Source organism: Gymnogyps californianus, chromosome 18 (genome assembly GCF_018139145.2).
Source record: "Gymnogyps californianus isolate 813 chromosome 18, ASM1813914v2, whole genome shotgun sequence".
Lineage (NCBI taxonomy): Eukaryota > Metazoa > Chordata > Aves > Accipitriformes > Cathartidae > Gymnogyps > Gymnogyps californianus.
The window spans coordinates 8,010,493-8,036,337 of record NC_059488.1 but is presented as its reverse complement, the minus strand read 5'-3'; the positions used below and the strand labels follow the sequence as shown (position 1 = coordinate 8,036,337).

The 25,845-nt window shown below is 48.9% G+C and overlaps 1 protein-coding gene across 8 annotated transcripts; it reads right to left on the bottom strand.

Moving 5' to 3' along the window:
• Positions 1 to 180: 180 nt before the first annotated feature.
• LOC127023804 (general transcription factor 3C polypeptide 5-like) lies at positions 181 to 24,366 on the bottom strand. 8 transcript variants are annotated; one of them, XM_050908109.1, is made up of 13 exons: positions 23,647 to 24,366; positions 18,073 to 18,268; positions 15,624 to 15,774; positions 15,063 to 15,185; positions 14,519 to 14,716; positions 14,288 to 14,418; positions 13,737 to 13,844; positions 13,399 to 13,516; positions 12,358 to 12,544; positions 11,598 to 11,801; positions 10,907 to 11,104; positions 10,267 to 10,392; positions 8,642 to 8,817 (listed from the first exon to the last, which is right to left on the bottom strand). In XM_050908109.1, the coding sequence occupies exons 1-13, from the start codon at positions 23,724 to 23,726 to the stop codon at positions 8,706 to 8,708; spliced, it is 1,932 nt and encodes a 643-aa protein (XP_050764066.1). In that variant the 5' UTR covers positions 23,727 to 24,366; the 3' UTR covers positions 8,642 to 8,705. The 8 variants fall into 8 exon arrangements, with proteins under 8 accessions (XP_050764071.1, XP_050764070.1, XP_050764069.1 ...); XM_050908106.1 differs by lacking the exon at positions 23,647 to 24,366 and adding an exon at positions 20,106 to 21,530; XM_050908110.1 differs by lacking the exon at positions 23,647 to 24,366 and having other exon boundaries at positions 18,073 to 18,490.
• Between the last annotated feature and the right edge of the window lie 1,479 nt (positions 24,367 to 25,845).

The following is a 25,845-nucleotide window of genomic DNA, read 5'->3' as shown; positions in this document are numbered from 1 at the left end:
TCAATGAAGGAGCACACTGCCTGGTGTGACTTGTACACAGCAATGTAATTAGTCTTTGCAATAAAATACTGATGCTCAAATGTCTCTGCCCCAAGGCAGGGGTTGTCCTGTCCTCCTTCCCCAAAATGCTGGCATGTTCCTGGAGAGAGTGGACCCGACTGTGGAGGAGGCGGCACTTGCGCCTGTTGTTCATACCTTACGATAACTCTGCTGAGTTGAGCTTTGTTAAGCTACAGGCTTTTTGTTTGAGGGACCAGTGCCCGATTTTCAAATGAACCCTGTTCATTTGAACCTGCGAGTTGTTGGGACTGTCGCATTTTTCCGGTTGCATAAATGTGACGTCCAATTTACTGGTTTTACTCCTTTTGATATAAGCAATGGCTTTAAGAGTAAATGCAATGGTTGGTCCTTATGGTGTGGAGACAGTGGTCTGCCTTGGTTTGAGGCATCGTTCCTTTGGTGCTCAAGGGCTCACTTCCTAGCGTGGCCAGCATATTTATTTTCTGTTTTATAATTGCACAGACATCAGTGGAGATTACTTGGCTGGTGTGGTGATTCTGAGTGTGGATATTAAAGATGCAGCTGCGCTATCCAGAATTTCCCTGTGCCTTTGGCTACGTAGATCAGTTTAAAGCCTGAGCTTTTGGAAACAAAAGGATCGTATTGTACAGACAGGGCTGGTAATGCCGTTACCTGCTCAGGCAGAATTAAACATCCAAACCACTGCAGTCTTCCCAGACAGAGGAATTTTGAAAATGGCTGGGAAATAAATGAACTCTGGCACAAGGGCTTTCTGGCTGCTTTGGCCTTGGGCCTCCTATGATAGAAAGCTTGGTTTCGGGTGTTTTCCCTAGCATTTCTAAGAGTGTTTATTCTTGGTGCCTGCTAATACCTGAGCACATATTCTTACCCAGCAGTGGTATGTCCACTGCATCTCTCCTTTTTTCTTAGTGCCCTGTTGCATTGCAACGGTAAGTCCGTTGCAGAGCCCCTCATGCCTCTGGGTTCCCACGTTGCCAGGACCTACGCCTTACCCTGGCTGGAGGTGCCCCAGACAGACCGATCGATGCACAGCCCCCTTATAAAGTCTTAAAAGCTATAAGAAATACCTTTGTACTTACTGTTGCAGCCCATGCTACCCCAAGGTAGGAGCACAAGGCAAAGCACAGGATCTCCCAGCAAGCCATGGTGTCATGGTGTGTGCACATCTGAGGAGCCAGTCCTCAAATGCAGCTTCTGTGTATATACACAAATAACATACGTACGTATCCAGGAGCACAGCTATGTGTCACTAACGACAGCCCTGCAGATGTTGCTTTTGTGGGCTAGAGACCAAACCTAAGGAAATATCTCAGTCTAACAAAACTCCAGAGAACGTAAAAAAATGCTGAAGCCTCAAGAAGCCTCACACAAGTGCAGGAGGCTGAAATCATATTAAACCGTGCATTATATTATCGGCCACTAACGAGAAACCTTGCACTCATAACACACTGGGGAATCCACAAGACTCAGAAAATGCCAGCAGATCTTTAATTTCTCTGATGGGATGGTAACAATCCAGCCGGCAATGGCAGACTAATGAGTGGCCAACCTCTGTGGCCCTGAAGCTCTGCCCCATTGCCTGCTTCCTTTGGTCCTTGCTAACTACTGGAGAAGTCAAAACAGAATTGAGAAGTGCATCAGCTAGTGAGGACAACATACACTACCTCCCGCAGAAGGGAATTATTCCCTGCCAGAAAGTGTGTTTTCCTGCCGGCTTTATTTCCAAGATTGCCAGCGAGGCTCGATGCTGAAGTCACGGCACAGTATTTTCATTCCCCTTAGACAAGCAGAAGGGCAGCACCTGCCTTAGGGACTCCAGTAGCACTCGAGTGCTTCCCCCAGCACCTCCTCAGGCACCTTTTCTATTTTCCACATGGTCACCAACTCGGCCAAGGCATACTTCCCACACATGGAGAGATTTAGGAATGCAACTTCTTCTCTTTTCGGGTGTATTACCAGCTGGTTTGGATTCTGGGCTCTTTCTTGGGAGTTTGTTGAGCTTGCTTGAGGGCTTATTAGCCAGCAATTATGAAAATGTAGGCAATGGCTCCCTAACATCAGGAATGATGGCCATCAGCAGGCACAGCAGTCAGTGCAGAGAGATCGTCGTCATCTTAGGGCAAGTTCTGCGTTCCCACATCCTGCGCATGGTGGCTGAACCCTCAGTTCTCAAGGAACAAGAGCAGAGACAATTCTGTCCCAACAGCAGCCAGACTGCTCCCTGAGTTCACACATAGTCCAGAATTTCTGTCTCCATTTCATTTTCACTCCCATCAGAAGGCTTGAAGTCCTCTTCCTCCTCCTCTTCATCATCCTCATCCTCTCCAGACTCATATGCCAGCTGCTCTTTGCCGTCTGCGCTGCTTGTTGTATTTGAGAAAAGAGCTTAATTGGGAAGAAAGAAAGAAAGACACTGTGATGCTTCTCAGTGAAACCTGGGGGCATTTGCAGTAGAGTTCATAAAACAAGTGAGAGGAAGGCAGAAGCCGGACAGCCACAGCTAATGTTGCACATAGTTGAATGTGATCAAGCCCAAAGCAATCTGTTTTCATACTCCAGGAACGCTAGCAGAACAGCAGCAGATCTGCAGTGCTGTGCCTCCTCTCCTAGCTGATTCTGACCTAATTCACTGGGATACTGCTTTGGCCCAGCATCATGCAAAAATTATTGATGTTACTAATTGAACAAGAAATGAGGAAATTATAAGTAAATGCCACCAACAGATGCATCAGTAAGAATAAGATCTTGATCATCACTGTGCAAAGACATTTAAAACCTGAAGGCCGTGATACTGGGAAGATGAAACAGAAAACCTTGACTCCCAGCGATTCCTAATCCCAACACGCATTCACACTGCAGGGTAACAGCCTCAGCTCATGCACTGTAACAAGCTAGAACACAAAGAACACGAGGTGTAGCACAAAGGAGGAGGCAAATACAAGAATGCTACTGCCCCAGTGCTGACTGCAACATCCTTATTCAGCCCACAACGTCTCAACACCATCAGGAAGGCAGCAATACACTGATGTTCAGAAGCATCCTTACCAGGTCTTGTGGATCTGATTATCTGCTTTATCATCAATGACATGGTATCTCGCAGCTCATCACTAGTCTTTGGAAGGCACCACCCATCCCGCTCTGTGCATTCTGACTCTGTGCCGTCATTCCGACGGATGATTTTCTGTAGGCTAAAAAGCAGCAAAAGGGAAGGAAACGTTAGCCTTCTACATTCAGATGTAGGCTTCAAATGAGACAGACTATGGCTTCCATTTTACTTCATTGAGTTCGAATAGCACATTTGGTTATTCAGGTAATTGTCACATGGGAAAGAAAGTTCATGTGTGAAAAGTCCGTTCTATTTTTATTCAGAAGCTAAACACCTCAAGTTTCTGGTCAAGGAGAGAGAGGGGAATGGACTGGATATAAACAATAGGCTTTGAAATCTAGCTCTAATAGAAGACTCAGCTGCCAGTGTGCAGTACCTTTCCACATTCAAGTCACAGAGCTGGTAGAACATCTGCCGATAAGGGGGTAAGGCTCCTTCTCGGAAAATGTAGATGGATTCCTAAGAGGAGGAAAGAAGGAAAGGATTAATGTGCATTTTATGGTGTAACAGGATAACTCTGGCCTAACTGAAAAGTACTTCCGATGGGCTGATTCAAGAACAAGGCACTTCCAACACAGATCAGTTCCAAGGCATAGAGCTGCATGTGGCAAAAGATAAAGCTGAATGAGGAATGCAGCAAAATTTCACTGCAGCCATAGTCACAACAGCACAGTTGTGCAGAGAAACAGACGTCATCTCTTCAAACTGCAGCTCTGTCTGCAGCCTGTTACTGCATAACAGTGGATCACAGATTTCATTCTAGCAAAAAGGGAAGAATAAAAGACTCCTGTTTAAATACTTATTTTGCCCTGCTGGATTTTGCAGGACAACATGATAAACACATGGTGATTTTTTGCACTTCACTGCCCATAAAGTTCTAATTTTATCAATTGAAACAAAATGCTCATCACATCTAAGACTAGGGCTGAGAGTACCAATCCCATCTTGCAGCATGCAAGAGACACATTCAGTGCACAGCAGGTGAAGTTCTGTAGTGACATGTACAACTAGCAGCTCCCCAGGTAGACCTGAGGACATCAACTCACAACTGTCCCCTTAATGACTGACAAAACAGGGAACACCCCTCTTTCACTAAGCTATTTTAAGATTCTGGTAAAAGAGAGCAATGCTTACCTTCAGTTTATACCTGCTGGAGGCAGGCTTTTTTGCACCGGATGCACCGGACGTACCAAGCCCCTGTTTCAGATCATGTACGCTGACTGTGTGACTTACTGAAAGACAAAAAAAAGAGAGTCCTAATTAGCGACATCTTTCACTCTGTGGCATGGTACTGTCGCTTCTCTATGTTGATTCAACTCCGCTGGTCAGCAAAAACCAGACCAACCCAGCAACTGAGCATGTCTTGCTCATTCTTCAGAGATGTTACTGGACAGTCACACGAAAGGTGGCGAGTTTGGCGGCTTTTTCCGCAGCACATTTGTTCATAATTTTAACGTTTTCTACTCTCTCTTCACAAAGGAAAGAGAACTCTCCCCTTACTCTGCACCATCACTGAACAGAAGTGAATGTGATGAACTGAATTCCCACACTGTTGCTTGCAGAACTCTCTTCTGTCTACTGATAGATACTGTGGCTCAGCCAGACATGCATCCAAGACTCTCACAACACTTCCCAGCAGGAGACTCTTCTGCTGGCATAAGAGCAGCACCATAGCCATATAACCAGAAATAAAGCTCCAATTTTGGCTCAGCTAGAACACAGGAGACCCTTCACCACCTGTGACTAAGATGGGGTAAACAAAGAAACAGAAGAGCCAGACAGCCCTTCTGCTGGCACAGCGTACCTTGCTTCTTGACAGTGATGGGCAGACTGTAGTTATACGTGCTGCGTTTTGCTTTCACGGGCATATCATTAGGGGCGTAACCTAGAGGTGAAAAAAGAAAACCAGTAATGACCTGAGGGCAAGCACCCTGCAGAATATCCCTAGCTCAGTAACAGAAGTGCTGGACTGGTGTGTGAAAGGCTGGCTGATCCTTGGGGTACGGTGACTTTAGCAAGGTGGGGAGAGGAGAGCTATCGGATCAACAAAACCCTTTAACCTGGAAAGAGGGGAGATGTGATCTGATGGTAATGACTGGATGCCAGCTCTGTCACAGACTTAGTAGATGACCTCAGAAAGTCCTTTCCCTCAACTTGCCCTGTGCAAAATCAGAGCACAGGAACCCTGTGTCCCAAGTCTGAGTCCTAGCGTCCTGCACAAGATGTTGAGGTCCTTGAGGAAAAGCTACTATGTAAGCAACAGAATCTACTGCTCAGTGCCTCCCCGGAGCAAGAGGGAAGATGGTCTGCTACATCCACTTGGGCTTTGAACACGTGGAGGAGGAAAGTCAGCCAGCTGTCCATTGAGTTTGGAATGGGCCAAATGAGGAAAGACATATTGCATACTATGAAATAAAGTATTAAAGGAGTTTACGGAAGAACTACGGTAAGCAATGAGCTCAAAAGATGTCATCTTCATCAGAGCAGAAATATGGCAAAAGAGTTTGAAAAACAAGTAAAAAGAAAAGTACTACCAGGATTAACCAGAAAGCAGAGAGACCGTCTCTGTGGGTTGGGCCCTTTTACCATATTTCATTCCACAGCGAATTCGGAAGTCCAGTACTTGATAAATCTTTGCTTCAGGGTGTTTTCTGGGGTCATACCCAAACCTAACCCATAAGCTTCTCCAAGGACCTGTTAACTGCATAAACACACATGGGGGAAGATGGTTACAAAAAAAACAGTACAGTGTTGCAGAGGTTCTTAGAAAATTCTAGTATTTCCCCTCATTGCCCAAAGATTATTTCTTTTACCAGCTGTTTCCTCACTTGCCACGCCAGTATTTATAAACTGAAACTTGGGCAATCAACGCACTGAAGCACAAATATTTGTGTGCTTTTACAAACTAACTTGCAAGGTCACAGTAAAGCGTTTGTTTGGAAAAATTCTGCTACCATTGCCAGATGGACAGTCAATTTGAGTGTCTCACTGAACTGCAAAGCCAATTCGAACCAATGGAGCGAACAGTTACTGAATCCTCCATGGCTTTAACTTCTGTTCAAAAGCAAGGCTTCCCTTCCCTCTTTCTCTTTACATAACATTAAGCTCAGGTACTTAGTGGTAGGACCTCAGAAATGGTAAAGGACCAGGAACACCCAGCTCATGCTCCCTTGCTCTGCCTCCTAGCAGCCTCAGACAGGCGCAAGGGCAGATATACAGACTCACCATGTAATAGGCCAAATACGGCAACAGAAGTTTCAGCTTGTCTGGGTGGACACTGATATTGGCTTTTACTGCATTCCGAGACCAGACAGGACGGACTTCAAAGAGCTAAAATAATACAGAAACAACCATGAAACAGTGGGAAGTGCGTTACCAATGGCAATTCAGCTTTCCAAGCAGACTTTCTTCTGTATTGGGGCCTTTAGCCCTCAGTACGAGCTATCAGAACAGTCACGTAAGAACTAGTGGCACAAAAAGGAACTTCATGTGAGTTGGCTGCAAAGACAGATTCAAATCTTGACTTGCATAATTGAACTGAACACAGCAGCGTTCAGACAGTGGCGTCTACTGACACGTGCTGTATCAGTCAGTTACAGTCACCAAGAATTTCTGGGGAAGTCAGAGAAAATGGCTGCATGCATTTTTTCCTACACAGCATGCTGCAGTATAGTGCTCAGCTCAGGAATAAGGCATGTACCTTTCTCAGCTCTTCCTCCACCTTTTTATCCACAGGATTGGTGCACACTTTCTTCCAGGTCTGTACAGCAGCATCCAGGGGTTTAGCTGGGATTTCTTCATCATCAAAGTTCACAAAGATAGCGTTGTGTGGGCGACGGGCCCTGCTGAGGCCAATCAGGTTCTCACCAGAGACCTGGGGATTGTTGTATCCCTCCCTAAGAAAGAGGGAAAGAATCGGGTTTGCTTTCTGCCTGTGGCACACACGGACTTGGGGCCTTCCCGGGAACATGGGAAAATGGAAGTTTTGTGCTCCAGATTTCGGAAGAGAAGGGACTCAGCCATGTGAGCAACAGGTTGGTTTATCTTTGGCCCCACCTCCCCATGGATTTTGGAATCACATACTGGTGCCCTAAAAGACTCTCATGACACCACCGAGGAAAGAAAATTTAAATTTAAAAAAAACCCTGCAAAACTACATACAGGTGCCTGATGGGAGAGGTCCGCTGTACTATCTGACAGAAAACCCGCAGGCAGTTGGCTGCTGATTTGTATGAAATGCATTTGCAGCACAAAAGGCTTCACCCTCTGCATTTGCTCTACTGTAGTTACTGCAGCTCAGTAGGGTACGGGGACAAAGCAAGACAGAAATGCAGTTATTAATTCAATCTAGAAATAAGAAAGAACTTTCTTTTCTTTAAAAAAGTGCCGACGAAGGACTACAGTGAGAAAATGAAAGATGTTTCTTGTGGGAGATCTCACAGATTGTTCTTCTGGCAAAAGCAGCCAGGGGCCAGGAGGGAACAGGTCCGGGGAGCATGGTCACAGGAACAGATGGCATCGACTCCTGCACGCTCTCCCCTCGGCGCCAGCCCACGGGAAGCAGGCAGAAAGCCGGGCTCACTGCATCCCACGCTGCGTGTAGCGTGCTGGGGGAGGCAGTCATCTTCACCAGATCACCAGGTCCCCTCACCTGGCAAGTCCTCAAGCGGACTTTTGCCGAGGTTTCTGCTGTCGGGGCAGTTTCTCAAGCATGTCTGCCTCTGTTGTGCCAAATCAAGAGGGATAAAACAGAACAAGGCAGCAGCTTAAACACGTGAAATACATGAACGATGTATTTAGTGCTGCTCTGATGCTTCAAGAGCAGAGATCCTATAACAACACCAAAGTCAGAAGGGACTGGAGGCATCTTCAAGTGATGGAAAAGGAAATCTTAACTTGAAGACTTGTCTGTTAGAAGTATATATCAAACCAGCAAAATGTTTCACTACCTGTCCATTCCAGAACCAACACAGCTATGTACTACATTATGAGAAAAGGCACTAACCGGTGTTGTATATCTGGCCGATAAAAATAGTCAACGGGAGTGTCCAGACGTGAGAAAATTGGTGGTGGGATGTAGAGAGGTAATTCTCTATTGAAAAATTCTTCCTTCTCTGGTTTGAGCATTAGGACTTTGTCATACATGGAGGTTTGTTTGCCATCAGGACCAGAGTGCATTGCCAGGTACTGGAAATCAGACATTCCTGTGAGAAACAGAAGTGAAAACATTGTGAAGTTCACTGTGAATATAACAATATTTCTCACAACACTCAACTTTCAGGAGCAGGAGTCCAATAAGTTTATGCAAAGGTTTATACAGCAAGGAGGCTGTAACAACAGGACACTTGGTTTTCCTTCCAGTCTTGAATTGTTTAAAGGGAAACACTTCCCTTTCCCATCAGACATACTCATCTTTAAGCCACGTGGACACAAACCCAAGTATTACCTTGAAATTTGTAAACAGTGGTGACAGTCCCAAGAATTTCCATTTCAAACTGGACTTCTGGCTGGATTTGTTCTTCGGTGTCCACCTGCTTCTTCTTCTTGGTCCTCCTCTTCACCCTGAGCAGCATGGTGGAGGTGGGGAAGCGATTGGCACATACGGGATGGCAGTAAGGGTCCTTGGGGCGGAAATACAGCTCCAGCCTTTTGGCAGGGTCCGCATAGATCTGTCAGCAAGGGCAGGCACAGTCTCCGTTAGCATTGCACCCACACAGCCTGTCTCCCCAGGACTGTCTGGCACCGGCCTCCGGCCCCACACCCTCAACCGTGGGCACCAGCCGTTTCCTCTCACACCACCTCAGGGATATGAATCCCTGCTCCACCAACACCGGCAGCACATCAGGGGGATGCGCAGCCGCTCCCAGCCTGCCCGACACCTCCCGTCTCCTCTCTCGTGGACAGCAGCGGCCCAGGAGAGCAGCGGCACCCCAAAACCACGCGTGGAGCCTGCGTGGGGACATGCTGGGCCTGAACAGCCCGGACAGGGGGATCCCACAGCGGGGGGGCTCCCTGGCCCCGGCCCCGCCCCTGCCTCCAGCCCCTCCCCAGGGCCGGGGCTGGGATCCCCGCCCGACAACCCCTCTGCGCGGATAACCTCCGCCCCCCCCTCGCCCCCCCCATCCCCCGGGGCCCCCCTCACCCGCGACACCCCCTGCTCTCCTCCCAGCGTCCGCAGCATGGCCCCGACGTCCCGCACCAGCCCCGGGTACTCCACGCACACCAAGCGCGGCGTGCAGGGCAGCTCCAGCACAGCCGAACCCCGCTCCCGCCACTGCCTCCCCGCCGCCATCACTCCCACGCCCCGGTCCCTCCCGGCAACCGCTCCCCCCCCCGCCCCAGCGGGCCGCGGCACAAAGGTTCCGCCGCAGGATGGTTCCTACTGCGGCGGCGCGGGGCCTGCCCGGGCCGTGCGTGGGTGGGTGGGTGCGTGGGTGGGTGCGGAGGCGGAGGTCCGTGGGGACTCATGCTCCTCTTCCCGCCCGGGCTCGGAGCTGGAGCTCCCCAGCCCAGCCTGGTGACTGCCAAGCAGGGACTTGTGCCCATAAACCAGTGCGGAACAACCTGCCCCCGTGGGTTTATTTTGCCCTCTTTTGAGTTTCTGAGCTGATTTCTGCGCGCGTATGGCAACAGTTCGCCAATTGGCTTGCATGCATATATTACAGCTGTAATTATCTAAGAGCTGTTTGTTATTAGCGTGGGTGTTGATGGTAACGCGGGGATATCCAGAGGACGGGTCAGGATTGGGCCTGGCCTGCCGGGGCTCACGCAGGCAACGAGGAAAAACAAACCCTGAGCCAAATGGCTGGCAGAGCAGGCTGAGCCACGGCTCCGTGTGTCAGCAGCTTCACCGGGACATTGCTGTGTTATGGGCCAAGGGAACACACTTTGCCCAGAGACTGGATGTTGCTTGCTGCCTGACCTCAATGTTAGGGAGAAAAATCCCGTCATGGCAAAGACACAGAGAAGCCGGAATCGCTCAGTTACAAGCAAGCCTTTAATGAATTGGGCCTATCTTTAAAAGGTGTTTTTCTTAGCTCCACAGCAGTTCCTCAGTCACAGAGATGTTGGCAACCTGTGGCAGACTCCGATAGACCGAGTTCCAGAAGTTCACATACCGGGATCTCAGATTCTGCTTCAGGGAGTCCTGGTTCATGTTGCTGTTGATTTCCAGGTAGTAACTGCCCTCACTGGTGTAGGGCAGCCAGGTAACGGGCACCTCTGAATTCCCTTTGTTGGGATCACTGGGGAAAAAGGAGACATAGAAGTTCAGTTTTATCGGGGCAGCTTGTGGATGCAGCAAGGTTTGTGGTGTTTGGCAGGGACCCCGTCTGCTCAAGTGAGGCCTTAAGGGAGTGCAAAGAGAGAGTTTGACATTGGGACAAGCAATAGCAATTCTGCCTGCTAGGAGCAACTTGCCGACCTGCAGTCTCCTCCCTTGGTCCCCAGGAGCATCATCCCTGGCTGCATGCAGGTGCTTAACTCCTATCTGAATGCCAGGATTCGGAAACAAACCTCATCATTAAGTTTAAGCAGAGTTCACAAGTTCGGAAAATGCCTCTGCTGTCCCCAGGCATTCTCTGGATGAGGAAGACCCAGAGCAAACTCCACCATCTGGGAGACATAGAGCCAGGCTCACGACAGAAGTACAGACAGAGGACACCCCGCTTTTGGGAATTGCTCCTGAGAAGTTAATAGGCAAAAGCAGCAGGCTGAGGTGCTGCAGCAAGCCCCAAATGTGGAACTGGAATCACTCACCCTGTCCTGGCAAAGTTGGTCCAGTAAGCCATCATGGCACTTGAGACAGTCCTGTGCTTGGGCAGGTAGCCCAGGGGGGTGGTGAAGGGTTTCCCAAACACGTACTGCAGGTCATCAGCATGGTCTGCCCCTACCCACCTTGGGTAGACGGGCATTCGGGATGGCTGGGAGAACAAGTAGCTGTATGTCTTGGCATTCCTGGGGAAATAAAATAGACTTGCTAAGCAGCTGCGAGTGGAGAGCAGAGAAAGGGGTGCAGATTCATAACCACGCTCCGAATACCAGCAGAGCCAGAGATTCAGCCTTGGAAGATGCTCACATGCATCTAAGAGGTGGTCTCAGGAGAAAACATCCTTCTGTCTGGTCATTTTTAACTTCCATTTCTGATTCTCACCCTAACCCTCATATCATCCAACTGCCATGTCTCGCGGCATCAAACGTTGCTGGGATGAAGTCTGAAGTTTTTGGGAAGCAAAAACGTGTTTTAACGGGAATTTAAAACAAATCCCTAGCATGACTCCCTTGCAGCATTAGAGAAATAGTGTTTGTACGAGCTATGTGTAAGCATGTACTCAGTACCAAAAAGCCTGCCTCCTTCAAGTTCAGCCCTCTTAACCCGCTCCTCAGCCCCTTGTGCTGGAAACGCAGCCCCCAGGCGGGCTTTGGGCCCTGCCAGGGCTGAGCTGCTCACCGGGCATTCTGCAGGTGCAGATTCAGTGCCCACTCTGTGGGAACCAGGAAGATGTAGTCAGTAGCCAGCTCCACCACTGTCTTCTTCATGAGCTCCTGGTCCGGGTTGTCGCCCCACGCTTGCGTGTAGAGATTGTATGTCGCATTGGCTCCCTGCTCGCCCCTGTCCACAGTAAGTCCTTTGACCAAATTATAGACCTCGTCCCTGAAAAGACAAGTAGTATCAACTAATTACAGACGGGCAGCTTCAAGTGAGGCAGGGTTCATGGAAATGGATCCCAGCTCCCATTGACGTTCACACCCAACCCTGTGGTTAGCAACGGTGTGGTGGAGTAAAAGCCAGTGATTTCATTCCAGGTCTTAGATGGTGGGCACGTGCTTCCCAGCTTTGTCAGCAGAACAGCTTGGGGCCAAATTGGCCACAAGCTCCTTTTATCCACAAAGAGGAGACTTACAGGGCGGGCGCCCAGCATGTCTGGCATGTACCTGCTCTGGACAGAGAGCATCAGGGCTGCCAAGCCTATTGCTGGTGCTGAGTTCAGGAGCACCTTAAAGGTATATGGGGAGGCTTCCCCACTAGCTGGTCCTTTCTCTTGAAGGCTCTGGACTTGGCAGCATATGCCCTAGGCACCCTGGCTTGGAGTGACATCCTGATTTGAAGGTAGTGCCCTGTCCACTCAGGTCTAAGTCCTTGGAGTTTGGGAGCTACATTAAAGATAAGGTTCCTCCTGTTAAGGGTTTTAAGAGCATCCTTCACTTACGCAGTGATTTTCACAAGTGGGCGGTTGATAGCAGGTAAATCAATGCCAGCAAAGAAGTGTCCGTCCATGTTATTGGTCCCAGCAATGTAGTCAATGTCAGCAGCGTTGGCAAAGAGGTTCTCTGGCATGTCCGGGAGGAAGTCTCCATCGATGACAGGAGTGAGGGCGAGTGTGTGAACCAGGGGAGCTGCAGCAGGAGACAAAACCGGAGTCTGTTAGCAGCTGAGAAAAGACAGATGTGTGACCTGGCATATCCCATGGCTCAAGGAACTGTGGAAGGAATAGGCTGAGGTGAATGAGAGCTTGGGTGGTGACTTCAGCGTGACCACAGGATCACGTTCAGTAAACATCATGCCTGTAGATGAGGGAGAGGAACAAGAGATCTGCCAGCCAAGTACCGGCAGGTAACATCAACAATTCCTCTCCTCCTTCCCCCAGCCCCTTCCTAAAAAGCCCAGCCAAAAGTAGGGAAGAGCAGAACTTCTCCTCCCCACCCCATCTGGCTGTGCTCACTCCTTGCCAGGACAGCTGGCTCAGGCCAGTGCAGCTGCACAGCGGTGGCTTGGCCACTGTCTGTCCTGAGCAAGGCTATTTACTAGGAGTATGAGGAGAGCAAGCAGACGAGAGTCTTCTTGGGAAAGAAATTCTCACAGGCAGCAAAAGCAGAAGCGTTCCCTACCTGCTGTGAGAGTCCTATACTCCACCCAGCGACTCAAATGAAAATAGCAGGGTTGTGGTCAATTATTTTTTTGTTGTGAGCTGTGTTCTGGAATTGCTCTTGCTGCTTTCACAGAACAGAAAGCCCAAACAGCTGTTTTGGAGCCAAGGCATGGCCATTGAATAATTCCTCTGCCACTGCTGCCATTGCGTGATGAACAGCGTTCATTCAGCACAATGCGCACCTGCCTGCGGAAGGGCAACTGCGAGATCTGTCATTATTGTCCCCTTTCTGAAGGACACAAGCACTGCTTCAACACTCCTGGCAATCACCCCAGTGTCCCATCAAAGCCACGGTGAGCCCTGGGTGGCCGGGGGACTTACAGGGCAGGTTGATCAGCTGCAGGTGGTAGGCCAGCGTCACAGCTTTGGGGTCGGAGACGCGCAGGCAGTTGGCCAAGGCGGCGGTGGTGTCTGTGGGGCAGCCCACATGTTGTCCAACCTGCAGGAGGAGAGAGAGAAACCTCCCAGCATTACCCTCTGAAGCCAGGCTTCATGACCAGCTTCACAGAGGCAGAGGTTGGTTTTAATCTCAAAGCAGCATGTTTCTAAAGCTCTGCGTTTGGCAGCATGGCTCCTGCCGAATCCCTTGCTAGTTATGCTCTTCTCTAGGGAATCCCTTTTTTTGTTTTCCATTCCCTCAAGCAAGACTTGCATGTTACCTTTTTAGCCCAGGCAAGTGGGTCCCTCTGGATGGCCCAGCTGCAGAGACCGACACCGCTCTGGCTGATGGCTCTCTTGAACAGGCCCTTGTTCTTTGGGGTCAGCGTCTGTGGTGCAAAATAGAAACAAGAGGGTTTCAGGTACAAACTCCTGAAGAAACCATCGCTTGCCAGACCTGTCCGATCGCCTCACAGCTTGTGCAGCAGGCCCAGGGAAGCTGCCAGCTCTTGTACTATTTAACAGTCTCAGCAGTTAAAGTTAAAAGGTGATATAGTGAGAAGAAGAGCAGAGCAGGGGGACATGGCAAGTAAATGCTATTTCACCAGAGATCCCAAAAGTGAGGACACATGCCTGCAGCGGCGGGACTGATTAAACTGAAGAAGGAGGAGCAGCTACAAAGCAAAGAGGCTGAGCATTGCTGTCCCCAGGTAGGAGAGGATGTTAATCAGGCGGCGTGTGTGGAGGAAAGCGGCGGAGTGCCAAGGGGACCATTTCTCCCATTTACAGAGAAGAGAAGTGGCTCTGCGGGGGTCCAACAAGGACAACACACCTGCAGGGAGACACTGACAGCACCGGCTGATTCCCCAAAGATGGTGATGTTTTCTGGGTCACCCCCAAAGGCCTTGATATTCCTCTTCACCCAGGCAATAGCCATGTGCTGGTCCTTCAGCCCGTAGTTCCCTGAGCAACAGAGAGCACCCACCATTGAGCAAAGGCACAGCAAAGCTGATAAGTTGGGGACCCGTGACAGGGTCCCCTGAAGAGGGAGCAGCTACGGTACCTGGCAAGTTTGCGTCTCCGGTGCTCAGGAAGCCCAGGGGCCCCAGGCGATAGTTGATGGTCACCACAATCACGTTGCCCCGTACGGCAATCTCCTCGCCATCATAGAGGTAGTTATTGAGGAAGTTGGCTCCCTGGCTCCCTCCTACAAGGAAGGCGCCACCGTAGATCCAGATCATCACTGGCATTTTGGTAGAGACTGGGAGATGAGGAAGAAAAGCAGTGTGAGCCACAACATAGCTAGAAGGTGCTGCCCATCCGTCCCCATACCCACTCGCTGAGCATTGCTCCACCTGGACAGGAACAGACATGATGCTTTGCAATAGCCTATGGCCAAGAAAGTCCACGCTCTGTAAAAGAGGCTGAAACTCCCAACAGGCTGCAGCTAAGGGACATTGGTTGACATGGCTCCCACCTTTCCCTCTGAAAATCAGTGCTCCTGCAGTTGCCCACTATGGGAACATAGCTGCTGAGAGATGCTCCACAGCAATTTGTCCACAAAAGCAACTGAGAATCTCCTGCCCAGGTCTCTGCCAAGCACATACCCTGTCTCTTCCCTTGAGGGATCCAGATGTTCAGATAGAGACAGTCCTCGCTCCCGCGGACATCAGTTTGTGTAAGCGTCATCTGCATGCAGCGATTTTTGAATTTTTTTGCCTGCAGTGTTCCTGAGAGGAGAGAGGGAAGACAGCAGGTCTTAGTTAGAGGCATGAACTCCATCCTTTGGTTGCAAGCTGTCTGTCCATCCATCCTCTCCTCCGTGAGTCCAATGCAGAGGCAGCAAAGCCTCCCCAGCCACTGTGACCAGCCTGAGAGAGTGACAAAGCGGGACCCTTTCCCATGTGAACTAGCTCTGGACAGCCGAGGCATGGGTAGGGGAGATGCAGGTGCCATGCTTCGGATTTGTTACTTCATGTAGTTACCTGAGTTGCTTGGGAACACTTAGACACAGACTCTCATACCCACCATGAGACTAAGAGCTTTTCCCTGGCGCTGCTTAGTGGATGAAAGCAGGCAACAACATCTTTGGCTTGTCAATAACAGACTGAAGAGAGAGAAGCGAAAATAAAACCCCAAACCGAAGGCATTCAAAAGCTGGATCTTACCATCCCAGCCAGGATGAGGTTGGGGGTCTTCCAGAGTCTTTGGAGGGGCAGCAAAGGGGATCCCTCTGAAGATGTCGATGTAGTCCCCAAAGAGTCCCAGTCTTTTACTCTCGCCTTCCACAAAACCTCCCTCGGTGTGCACCACACCCAGCTACACGTGGCACCATTGAGAAGAGAAAATCCATTGCACAGTCCTTCATGCCTCTGGCTTCCCATGTTGCCAGCACCCACACCTTGCCCTGCTCAGTCCCCCAGATGGACCCACTCACAGCCCGCCTTCCCCAGCCGTCACTTGGGACCCTTGTGGAAAGCCCACAGGTAGCTGCCGCTGGAGATGTGCCTGTGCAGATGTCCTGCAGGCTGCCCTTCGGAGCAGACAGGCAGCAGCAATTCCCCTGCACTCCCAAAGATAAACGGCTGAAGGTGAGGACCTACAGCCTTAAGATGTAAACCAGGCCAGACCTGACACAGAACTGTGCAGGAACTTTTGGAAAAAAGTTGTTGAGAGCCTTTGCCATTTTTAGGGCAGGAAAACACCCTGTCTTGGCTGTCACGGTCTGCAGGCCCTCTTTCATGGGCTCCAGACCAGACATAGCAGGAGTTTGCTCATTCAGGCAGGAACAGGCAAAATGTCTTGCAAAGCCATAAGAACTGCTTTTGTACTTACGGTTGCAGCCCATGCTACCCCGAGGTAGGAGCACAAGGCAAAGCACAGGATCTCCCAGCGAGCCATGGTGAGCGCACACCTGAGGAGCCAGTCCTCAAATGGAGGCTTACGTATATATAACTAGGACTGCCGCTGTGTGTCAATGCCATGACCCAGTCTTGGCTCTAAGGTAAACCAGGGGAGCCTCTACACACTTGTCCTTCAGTAGGCTGACGCCAAACCATTGCTGAGGTAGACTGGCGTCACTGTGTGAGAGCCCTGCAGATGTTGCTTTTGTGGGCTAGAGGCCAAACCTAAGGAAATATCTCAGCCTAACAAAACTCCAGAGAACGTAAAAAAATGCTGAAGCCTCGAGAAGCCTCACACAAGTGCAGGAGGCTGAAGTCATATTAAACCATGCATTATATTATCGGCCACTAACGAGAAAACTTGCACTCGTAACACACTGGGGAATCCACAAGACTCAGAAAATGCCAGCAGATCTTTCATTTCTCTGACGGAGTGGTAACAATCCGGCCAGCAATGGCAGACTAATGAGTGGCCAACCTCTGTGGCCCTGAAGCTCTGCCCCATTGCCTGCTTCCTTCGGTCCTTGCTAACTACAGAATTGAGAAGTGCATCAGCTAGTGAGGACAACATACACTACCTCCCGCAGAAGGGAATTATTCCCTGCCAGAAAGTGTGTTTTCCTGCTGGCTTTATTTCCAAGATTGCCAGCGAGGCTCAATGCTGAAGTCACGGCACAGTATTTTCATTCCCCTTTTCATTCCCTCCTGTCAGAAGGCTTAAAGTCCTCTTCCTCCTCCTCCTCTTCATCATCCTCATCCTCTCCAGACTCATATGCCAGCTGCTCTTTGCCATCTTCACTGCTTGTTTAACGAAAGAAAGCCCTTCTGCTGGCGCAGAGACCTAGCGTCCTGCACGAGATGTAGAGAACCAGGAACACCCAGCTCATGCTCCCTTGCTCTGCCTCCTAGCAGCCTCAGACAGGCGCAAGGGCAGATATACAGACTCACCATGTAATAGGCCAAATACGGCAACAGAAGTTTCAGCTTGCCTGGGTGGACACTGATATTGGCTTTTACTGCATTCTGAAACCAGACAGGATGGACTAAAATAATACAGAAACAACCATGGAACTGAACATAGCAGTCTCAGTGGCGTCTGCCGAGACTTGTTATATCAGTCAGACTTCGGATTTGCCCATCGTTATCCTCAGAAAAACAGACAATGTCCATCCAGCAGCCAGTCTACTCTCCAAAAGGACTGGAGAGCTCTGCAGAAGGCACACTGCAAAATTCATTTTCAGAACATGGGCAACAATAAGGAAGAAAATGTCACAGCCCTCAGTGGCATTTCAGATACATGTCACTCACTCACTTTCCTGATGTGACGTTGTCATGCCTTGACAAATTTTTATCCCATCCATCATTTCAAGGGGAGCTGCAGCTGTTCAGGACACCAAATATTCCTGTTTCCCTGGCAGAATATGCCAGTGCAGCCCTTCTCATTTCATAGATTAGAGAACAAAAAAAGCAAATGTGTGTTTTGCTAAGGGCACAAAGGACAGCCGATATCAAACTGGAGTGGAACACAAAAGCCTGGGTTCGGGTTCCTGGCGTAATTACACAGGCCCATATCTCACTCGTTAACAAGGTTAAACAGGAAACACAATCACAAAACCTTCAGAAGAGCCAGCAGTAGTTACAACCACAACAATTTTCGGAGAGGTCTGCATGCCACAGTATAGTTCTCAGTCCAGCTCAGGAATAAGGCACGTACCTTTCTCAGCTCTTCCTCCACCTTTTTATCCACAGGATTGGTGCACACTTTCTTCCAGGTCTGTACAGCAGCATCCAGGGGTTTAGCTGGGATTTCTTCATCATCAAAGTTCACAAAGATAGCGTTGTGAGGGCGACGGGCCCTGCTGAGGCCAATCAGGTTCTCACCAGAGACCTGGGGATTGTTGTATCCCTCCCTAAGAAAGAGGGAAAGAATCGGGTTTGCTTTCTGCCTGTGGCACACATGGACTTGGGGCCTTCCCGGGAACATGAGAAAATGGAAGTTTTGTGCTCCAGATTTCGGAAGAGAAGGGACTCAGCCATGTGAGCAACGGGTTGGTTTATCTTTGGCCCCACCTCCCCATGGATTCTGGAATCACATACTGGTGCCCTAAAAGACTCTCATGACACCACCGAGGAAAAAAAATTTAAATTAAAAAAAAAACCCTGCAAAACTACATACAGGTGCCTGATGGGAGAGGTCCGCTGTACTATCTGACAGAAAACCCGCAGGCAGTTGGCTGCTGATTTGTATGAAATGCATTTGCAGCACAAAAGGCTTCACCCTCTGCATTTGCTCTACTGTAGTTACTGCAGCTCAGTAGGGTACGGGGACAAAGCAAGACAGAAATGCAGTTATTAATTCAATCTAGAAATAAGAACTTTCTTTTCTTTCAAAAAGTGCCGACGAAGGACTACAGTGAGAAAATGAAAGATGTTTCTTGTGGGAGATCTCACAGATTGTTCTTCTGGCAAAAGCAGCCAGGGGCCAGGAGGGAACAGGTCCGGGGAGCATGGTCACAGGAACAGATGGCATCGACTCCTGCACACTCTCCCCTCGGCGCCAGCCCACGGGAAGCAGGCAGAAAGCCGGGCTCACTGCATCCCCATCTACTGCTGCGTGTAGCGTGCTGGGGGAGGCAGTCATCTTCACCAGATCACCAGGTCCCCTCACCCGGCAAGTCCTCAAGCGGACTTTTGCCGAGGTTTCTGCTGTCCAGGCAGTTTCTCAAGCATGTCTGCCTCTGTTGTGCCAAATCAAGAGGGATAAAACAGAACAAGGCAGCAGCTTAAACAGGTGAAGGTCTCCATCCCATCTCCACCCCACGAAACAAACCTCCCCCCCGTCCCTGAGCTCCCCTTTTCCCGTGGGTACGCTGTGCACAGCAGCCGGGGTGTGCGGGACAGCTCCAGCACAGCTGAGCCCCGCTTCCCTCACCACTATGGAGTCCTTGAGTTAGGGTTAGTGGCATGTCTCCGTGTGTGTGTGTGTGTTTGTGTGTTAGTGTTACAGCCACTGCTGTTCCTCCTGCTTGTCCCAGCAGGGTGGGCAATGGGTGTGTTCATTCTGTGAGAGCTCCGGGATGGGGCAGAAGCAGAACGGCCAGCCCCAAATACCCAGGAGCCATGAGCCAGCCTCCCTCCCCAAAGCAATGAGCCTGGCTTAGAAATTGTGATTAAAAAAAAAATTATATATTCGCTGTTTTCAGCCTGTAGGGTGCAGTAGTACCACATTTTCATAGCATCAAAGACTCATAGAATACCAGGTTGGAAGGGACCTCAAAGATCATCTGGTCCAACCTTTCTTGGCAAAAGCATGGTCTAGATAAGATGGCCCAGCACCCTGTCCAGCCAAATCTTGAAAGTGTCCGATGTTGGGGTATCCACCACTTCCCTGGGGAGATTATTCCGATGGCTGATTGTTCTCATTGTGAAAAATTTTCCTCTTGTGTCCAATCAGAATCTCCCCAGGAGTAACTTGTACCCATTACCCCTGGTATGTGACTCCTTGTAAAAAGGAAGTCTCCATCTTCTTTGTAGCCACCCTTTAAATACTGGAACATGGTGATAAGGTCTCCCCTTTTCAGCTTAAAAACTGTAATTCCCTTGGCTCTGACACTTGAGCTTGAAGAGCCCACCTGATTATTGTTAGACTTGAGAGGAAACCCCCAAACCTGTGAGAGCAGGTGGCAGCACTGCACAGGGAAACACTTTAAAAGGAGACAGCCCTGGCATTATTCACATATGGCTTACATAGCATTAACTCCTTGGGTGAGCTTGAGAGGTGGTTCTCTGGCTTGTGCTGGGGTTGCTTCCTTTGTGTTTCCTCGGGAAGAGCAGCAGGCACTGTAAGTACGTACACCAAAACCCTGTTCCCTCCGGGAGCCCTTGGAGAGGGGGCAAGGAGGTTTTGTGAGCTGGAAGTTGTTGGTGAGGTGAATACATAAATATTCACAGAGAATATACAAACCCATAGCAAGGTAAGTCAGTCCTGCTTAGTTGTACTTTAGTGTTAAAACATTGGGCTCTGTGCTGGTTAGTGAGGTAAATCAGCAAGAGTGTAAAAGCAATATGAGACCAAAGTAAGTCAGCTTCAGTTTATCCATCCACAACACCCATACACACAGTTCTCGAGCTCCTCTTCCTTCTGTGCTTATTTTTTGTGTTGCATTTAATCTAGGGGAAGGTCGCATCTCTGTCTCACAAGTATTGGAGGACCCACTGGGCTGAGAGATTCCACAAACATGACATGAGCCCTCCATAAATTGCAAACATTCTTGGAAGACTGGGCTCTAACTGGAGCGTCAGGGCTAAATGCCATTAGGGGAAATATTACATCTCCTAGCTAAGGTCTGACTGAAGTTTCTTCTTTACTTTCTATTCTATAGACTGTGTACCATGAGCTGTTAAGCTGATACTGTGTTCCACCTCAGGAGCTGTTACAGCAGGAAACAAAATCTTTATGGAAAAGGGCTATAATAGATAAATATGATACAGTGGCCAAAACTGTCAGAAGTTAAAACATTATTTCTTAACTGCCCTCTGCCATGCCTTAGATACAAAATGACTTACAGAACTTCTTTTTCAGGAACAGTGATGTTCAAAGTGCCTGATAATGGGCTTCCAAACTGTTGAAAATCTTGGTTATGGAGAGCAGAAACTCCTTCTGAAAATAGTTTGCTTAGTGGAACTTTGTTCCAGTGTAAGCCAGAATGGACTATTCAGCTTTCAGCTACACCAGTAAAAATCCATATCAGCCCTGTGCAATGCCCAGATAGCAGAGGGCAGAATATGCTTCATTTCCTTCCACATTGTGTTCTCTTTTATTGTTAGCAGTGTTTCACAGTGTAAGGAATCCAAATGACAACCCTATTTTTCACATTATTATTGCCCCCATCCAAAAAACAAGTCTTTGCCAGGCCTTTCAGTCCTTGGATCGTGCGACTTCACCAGCTTTTATCTCCCTCCTTTAAGCCGCAGTTTTTTCCCCCCTCATCTTTGTAATCTGACATTGTGATTTGTTCAATTGTGTGCTTGTTTTTCTTCTCGAAGAAGATTTGCTGAATCATTGGGGAGGAGGCAAGAGCTCTAGAGGCAGCTGGTGGCCAGTGATAAAACCACGGCCACATCCAGTCTTCAGGGTTTGCAGATGACAGCCCTTCAGTTGAAGGCCTGAGTCACATTCCCTTCCGAGCTAAGATTGCTGGGGACTTTGGGATTGAGGAAGTGGGGCCGAGGAGCTGGTGCCCCAAAAATATAAATTATTGATCCTGACAACCACAAGGTTTGTGTTGTATGTCCTGCAAAACTTATAATGATGCAGGCTAGGGGCTAAATCCTGCTGACTGTTGTATGCTGTGCCCACTTCAGCGGGAACACATAGTTAAGAAAATAGGAATTTGGCTTGAAATAGGTCATGGTATGTAGTGGCTGCTTCCAGACTTGCAGTAGCAAGGTATAGTGTAAGCAAAGATGTGCCAGGGCTCCAAGACAGTCATCTGCCTGTTTATTTGGAGAGAATGCACCAAATTCCACTGGTACAACTTATGCAGCTGTTTATATCACAACAGGTCTGAATTTTGCCCACTGCCTAATGATTGAAATAAGAGCTGGGAGCTAAAATGCCTTGGTTCATTTCTTAGGTCTTTCACTCGCTCTCTGTATGACCTTTTACTTTCTCTCTCCCTGGCTCTTGGTTTCCTTGCAGTAAAACAGGGATAAGGTGTTTCCATCTCTGTGGAGCATTTTGAAATCTTTAGGCAGTGTGTGCCATTCAAATGCAAAATACCATTAGTATTTCTGAGTCCTCCAACACCACTGTTGCGGCACTATGCAGCAGGCACGCGGACATGGCGCTCTGACTTCCTAGCTAATTGTTTCCTTAAGTTCCAGTTAAGATGGGAGACCTCAGCTGTCCCATGTGCATTCACTCCGAAACCAAAGGCTGCCTGCTCTGTTAGCTCTGCCTTTCCTGTAAGGCACTAGAAAATGAGTTTTGTGGATATTTTTATAAGTATCTTCTAGAACTCAGAAATAAAATCTTACCAATAGTACATGATACTTTTCCTAAGAACAGAGTTTTAACTTGGGATGTTCTACTTAGTTATACTTCAAGGAGGTAAGATAGAAAGTTGGTTAACAAACAAGACTGGAACTCCAGCTGACCCGAGTTCCATTTCTAGTTGTCCTACTCAAATTTGGGCAAATATTTTAAAGAGAAAAATGCAGGTTGGCAGATCATAATGCAGAGACCTCGCTTTGATGCTTTATGCATTTTCTGTGGGATTTTTCACAATGCCACTCCAGTGTAAGATTACTGTGCGTGTGCGGCAATTCTACCTTGCTCTTATCTGTAGATCTCAGAGCATGTCCGTGTTGTTATCCTCACTTTGCAAATGGGGAAACCTGAGACATAGGGAGGGACAGTGACTGGCTCAGATCAGCTCACAATGTCAAAGCCAGGAATACAATCCTTCTTCTTTGAGTTTTGAGTCTCATATTTAGCGTTCTCCGTGATGCTATGATATCAGAAAATGCAGCTGCAGTTTCTGGAGTCTCTTTTCCAGGTGCTGTCACACCTGGGTGTCCACTGAGCCTGACTGATTTACAGTCAAGCTACCACAGGCTGGATCTAAATAAGGAGCTGGGGCAGGGATGTCTGACTGACATGCTGGTTCGCCATGTCCACACTCTCAGGATGGGGCCCTTTCAAGAACAGGAATGCTCCATCATCTCTGACTTCCCCTTCCCCAACTGAGGCAAGAGATAACTTCTAGTTTATAAAGAGAAGAAACCAGCAGACTTGACCACTGCCAAAAATCCCGCCAAAGCTCCTAATATAGAAGGGCCTGGAATGTAAGATAAAGTCCCATTGCTTTAAAATTATTCAAGAGGAAGGCAGAATCAACGGGGTAGGGGTTTTTTAACTCTTCATTCTTCATGAGGAAGCCTTGAACCTCAGAGTTGTGCTGGCCAGTGCTGAATGTGGCTGTTGTACTTAGAACTTGCTTAGGAGCCCTTGATGCACAGAGGAATTAAATGGCTTAGAGGTTGCTCATGGCCTGGAGAACAGTAGATTATGGGTTGGAGCAGAAACAGCTGTGAGAAATTCAGCCTGAGAGTGGTGCAGAAACCACAGGGGAGTGACTCATCTCATGTAACTTTAGATGTCTACAGATACTAGGCTCCCTTTCTCTTCAGGGAGAGAAGTAGGTGCGTTGAAGGCATGACTTCTGTCCTATTTTAGATATGTGCTTTAGGAGGAGCTAAATCGCTTCCTAGGTATGTTACTTACCAGAAAGGGAGCCTTTGAGTGACCAGCTCGCATTGGAGATATCCTGGCTGCTGCAGAAGGTTTCCTGCCTCATATCCCATGGAGGGCTTGGGACAGCACTTGCACCCAGGCAGCCAAGTATGAACACATCCTCCCAGCACAGGGTCAGGGCTTGCACTGGGGCCAGCTCTCAGTAAAATCCCCTGATACAGGCAGGACCCAAGTCACCAGCTTGAACCCAGCCAAAGACCCAAAGGTGGGTGAGATGCAGGATGACAGCTGTCCACATGGTCTAAATGAGCAGTGACCTGATAACAGTGTGGTCTGACAGACTGAAGAAATGCAGTGTGTTGAAGCTGCTGATCTGACACTGCTTCTATCCTGCACGGCCCATCCTCAGCAGGGAAACCAAGCAGAGGATGCGCCATGCAGGAATCTCTTCTTACCCTCCCTGTCATGGCTGAGAGATACAGACAGGGAGCTTGCACAGGTCCAAGGGAGCTCATCCAAATGTAGGAGAGTCTCTCTGCTACGATCTTCAGCTGTATTGATTTGGTTATTGCTGCCCTAGGACTAGGTGTGAAGGGGCATTTGCTGGCCCACACTCTTGCAGCTCAGATGGGAACGGTCAAGTTTTTCCTCTTCTATTCACTTGAGGTTTTTTACTATTTTTCGGAAACAGTAAAGGGAAAACAAAGCAATTATCTGTACACCAAAACTTAGTGACTAGTATTATTCTGAAGTGCTCGATTCCCCTCCCAAACCTAGGGAAGGCAGCCTGGGGGAGAAGTGTGGCTCTGGGCACTGAACAGGAGCAGCTTGCTCGGTAAGCTTCTGAATTGTTTGCTGTAAATCTGACTCTCTCTGCTGGGCAATGTTCCTAAGAAAACCTATCCCGTGCATTCCCTCAGGCCCCTATGTTCACATTTGCAACTCTCATGCTGCACTTACCAGGGTTATTTGCATGGATGGGGGCTCCCTGTTGATGCCTGGGAAGCAGAAGCGAAGGGCTGACAGGGCTTTCCTGCCAATCTGTCTGTTGTTCAGATGAAGTGGTTGGAAAGTGCTCACTCTCCAGTTCCCTCTTTGGCTCAGGCACTCCGATAAGGCATGGGCTGTCCTATCTTGCCCTGGGAGCTGTTCCTCCTCCCTAACAGGCCTGCTTCGTGGCTGACAGTTAGCAGCCGGCAGTGCTTGATAAACTTATCAGACCAAAGCTGAGCCCAGTGCACACTCAGCTCCTCCCCAGCCTCAGATTTCCCCATTCCTGGGGACTCTTTGCTCTCTGCCTGCCTTGCCCTCTGGTACGGTGAACACAGATCACCCTTGGGCCAACAGGTCAAAATCAGCCCGAGGACCAGATTGAAAAATGCTTGTATTGAAGCAACACCTTTACAATGAGGGCATCAAGTGGGATGTTCGTAGCATCCATATCCAGCTCTGTCTCTCTCCCTGGAATATTATTCGCCGGTGGAAATGCTGCTCATGTCTGGCTTATCCTCTTTGTGTTTCTGCCCGCGTTGTTTCTCCGCTCATTTGGCAGTTTAGTGGTTTTAATGTACGGGTCTCGCTGTGTACGCTTGGAGGATTTCTTTCTAAGCCAGTTACAGAATTAGGTTGCTTTGCTGAATTAAGCTTCTATCACTCGTTATTAGTATCGCAGTAGCACTTAGGCGTTCCAGCCGAGATCAAGGCTTCATTGTGCGAGGTGCTGTATGTAGAAGATAAGGAGGGGCAGTCCCGTTCCTGACTATCTTACCGTTGAAATAAACAAGTGAAATGAAGGGGAGAGGGGGAAATATTATCCTCCTCTCATAGATGGGGTGAAGCTTTCTGTGAGCTTCATGGTGTGCTGAACAACTTCAGAAATCCAGCGCTCATGTCTTGCCCGAGGAAGGACATGCAGGAAACATGTGGCAGATCTCAAGTCTCAGTTCAGGGTTGCAGCCTTAAGATCAGTGTGTCCATGGTGACTGTTAGTTGAAAGATGGTGGGTGAGGAACTCTGCAGGGATCTGCGTTTTCTTAGGTCTCATCCAGCACAGAGGCAACTGACTGATTTAACTATCGTTGAATAATTTTGGCGTGGCTGTTCTGAGTTGTCTTCTCTGTGTGCTATTCCAGGGAAAAAGTGGAAAAACATCTCTGCTTTGTGAGCAGAATAAGTGATAAAAAATTGTGTCTGGTGTACTTTTTTTATTCCGTAGCAGCTTTGCAGGTC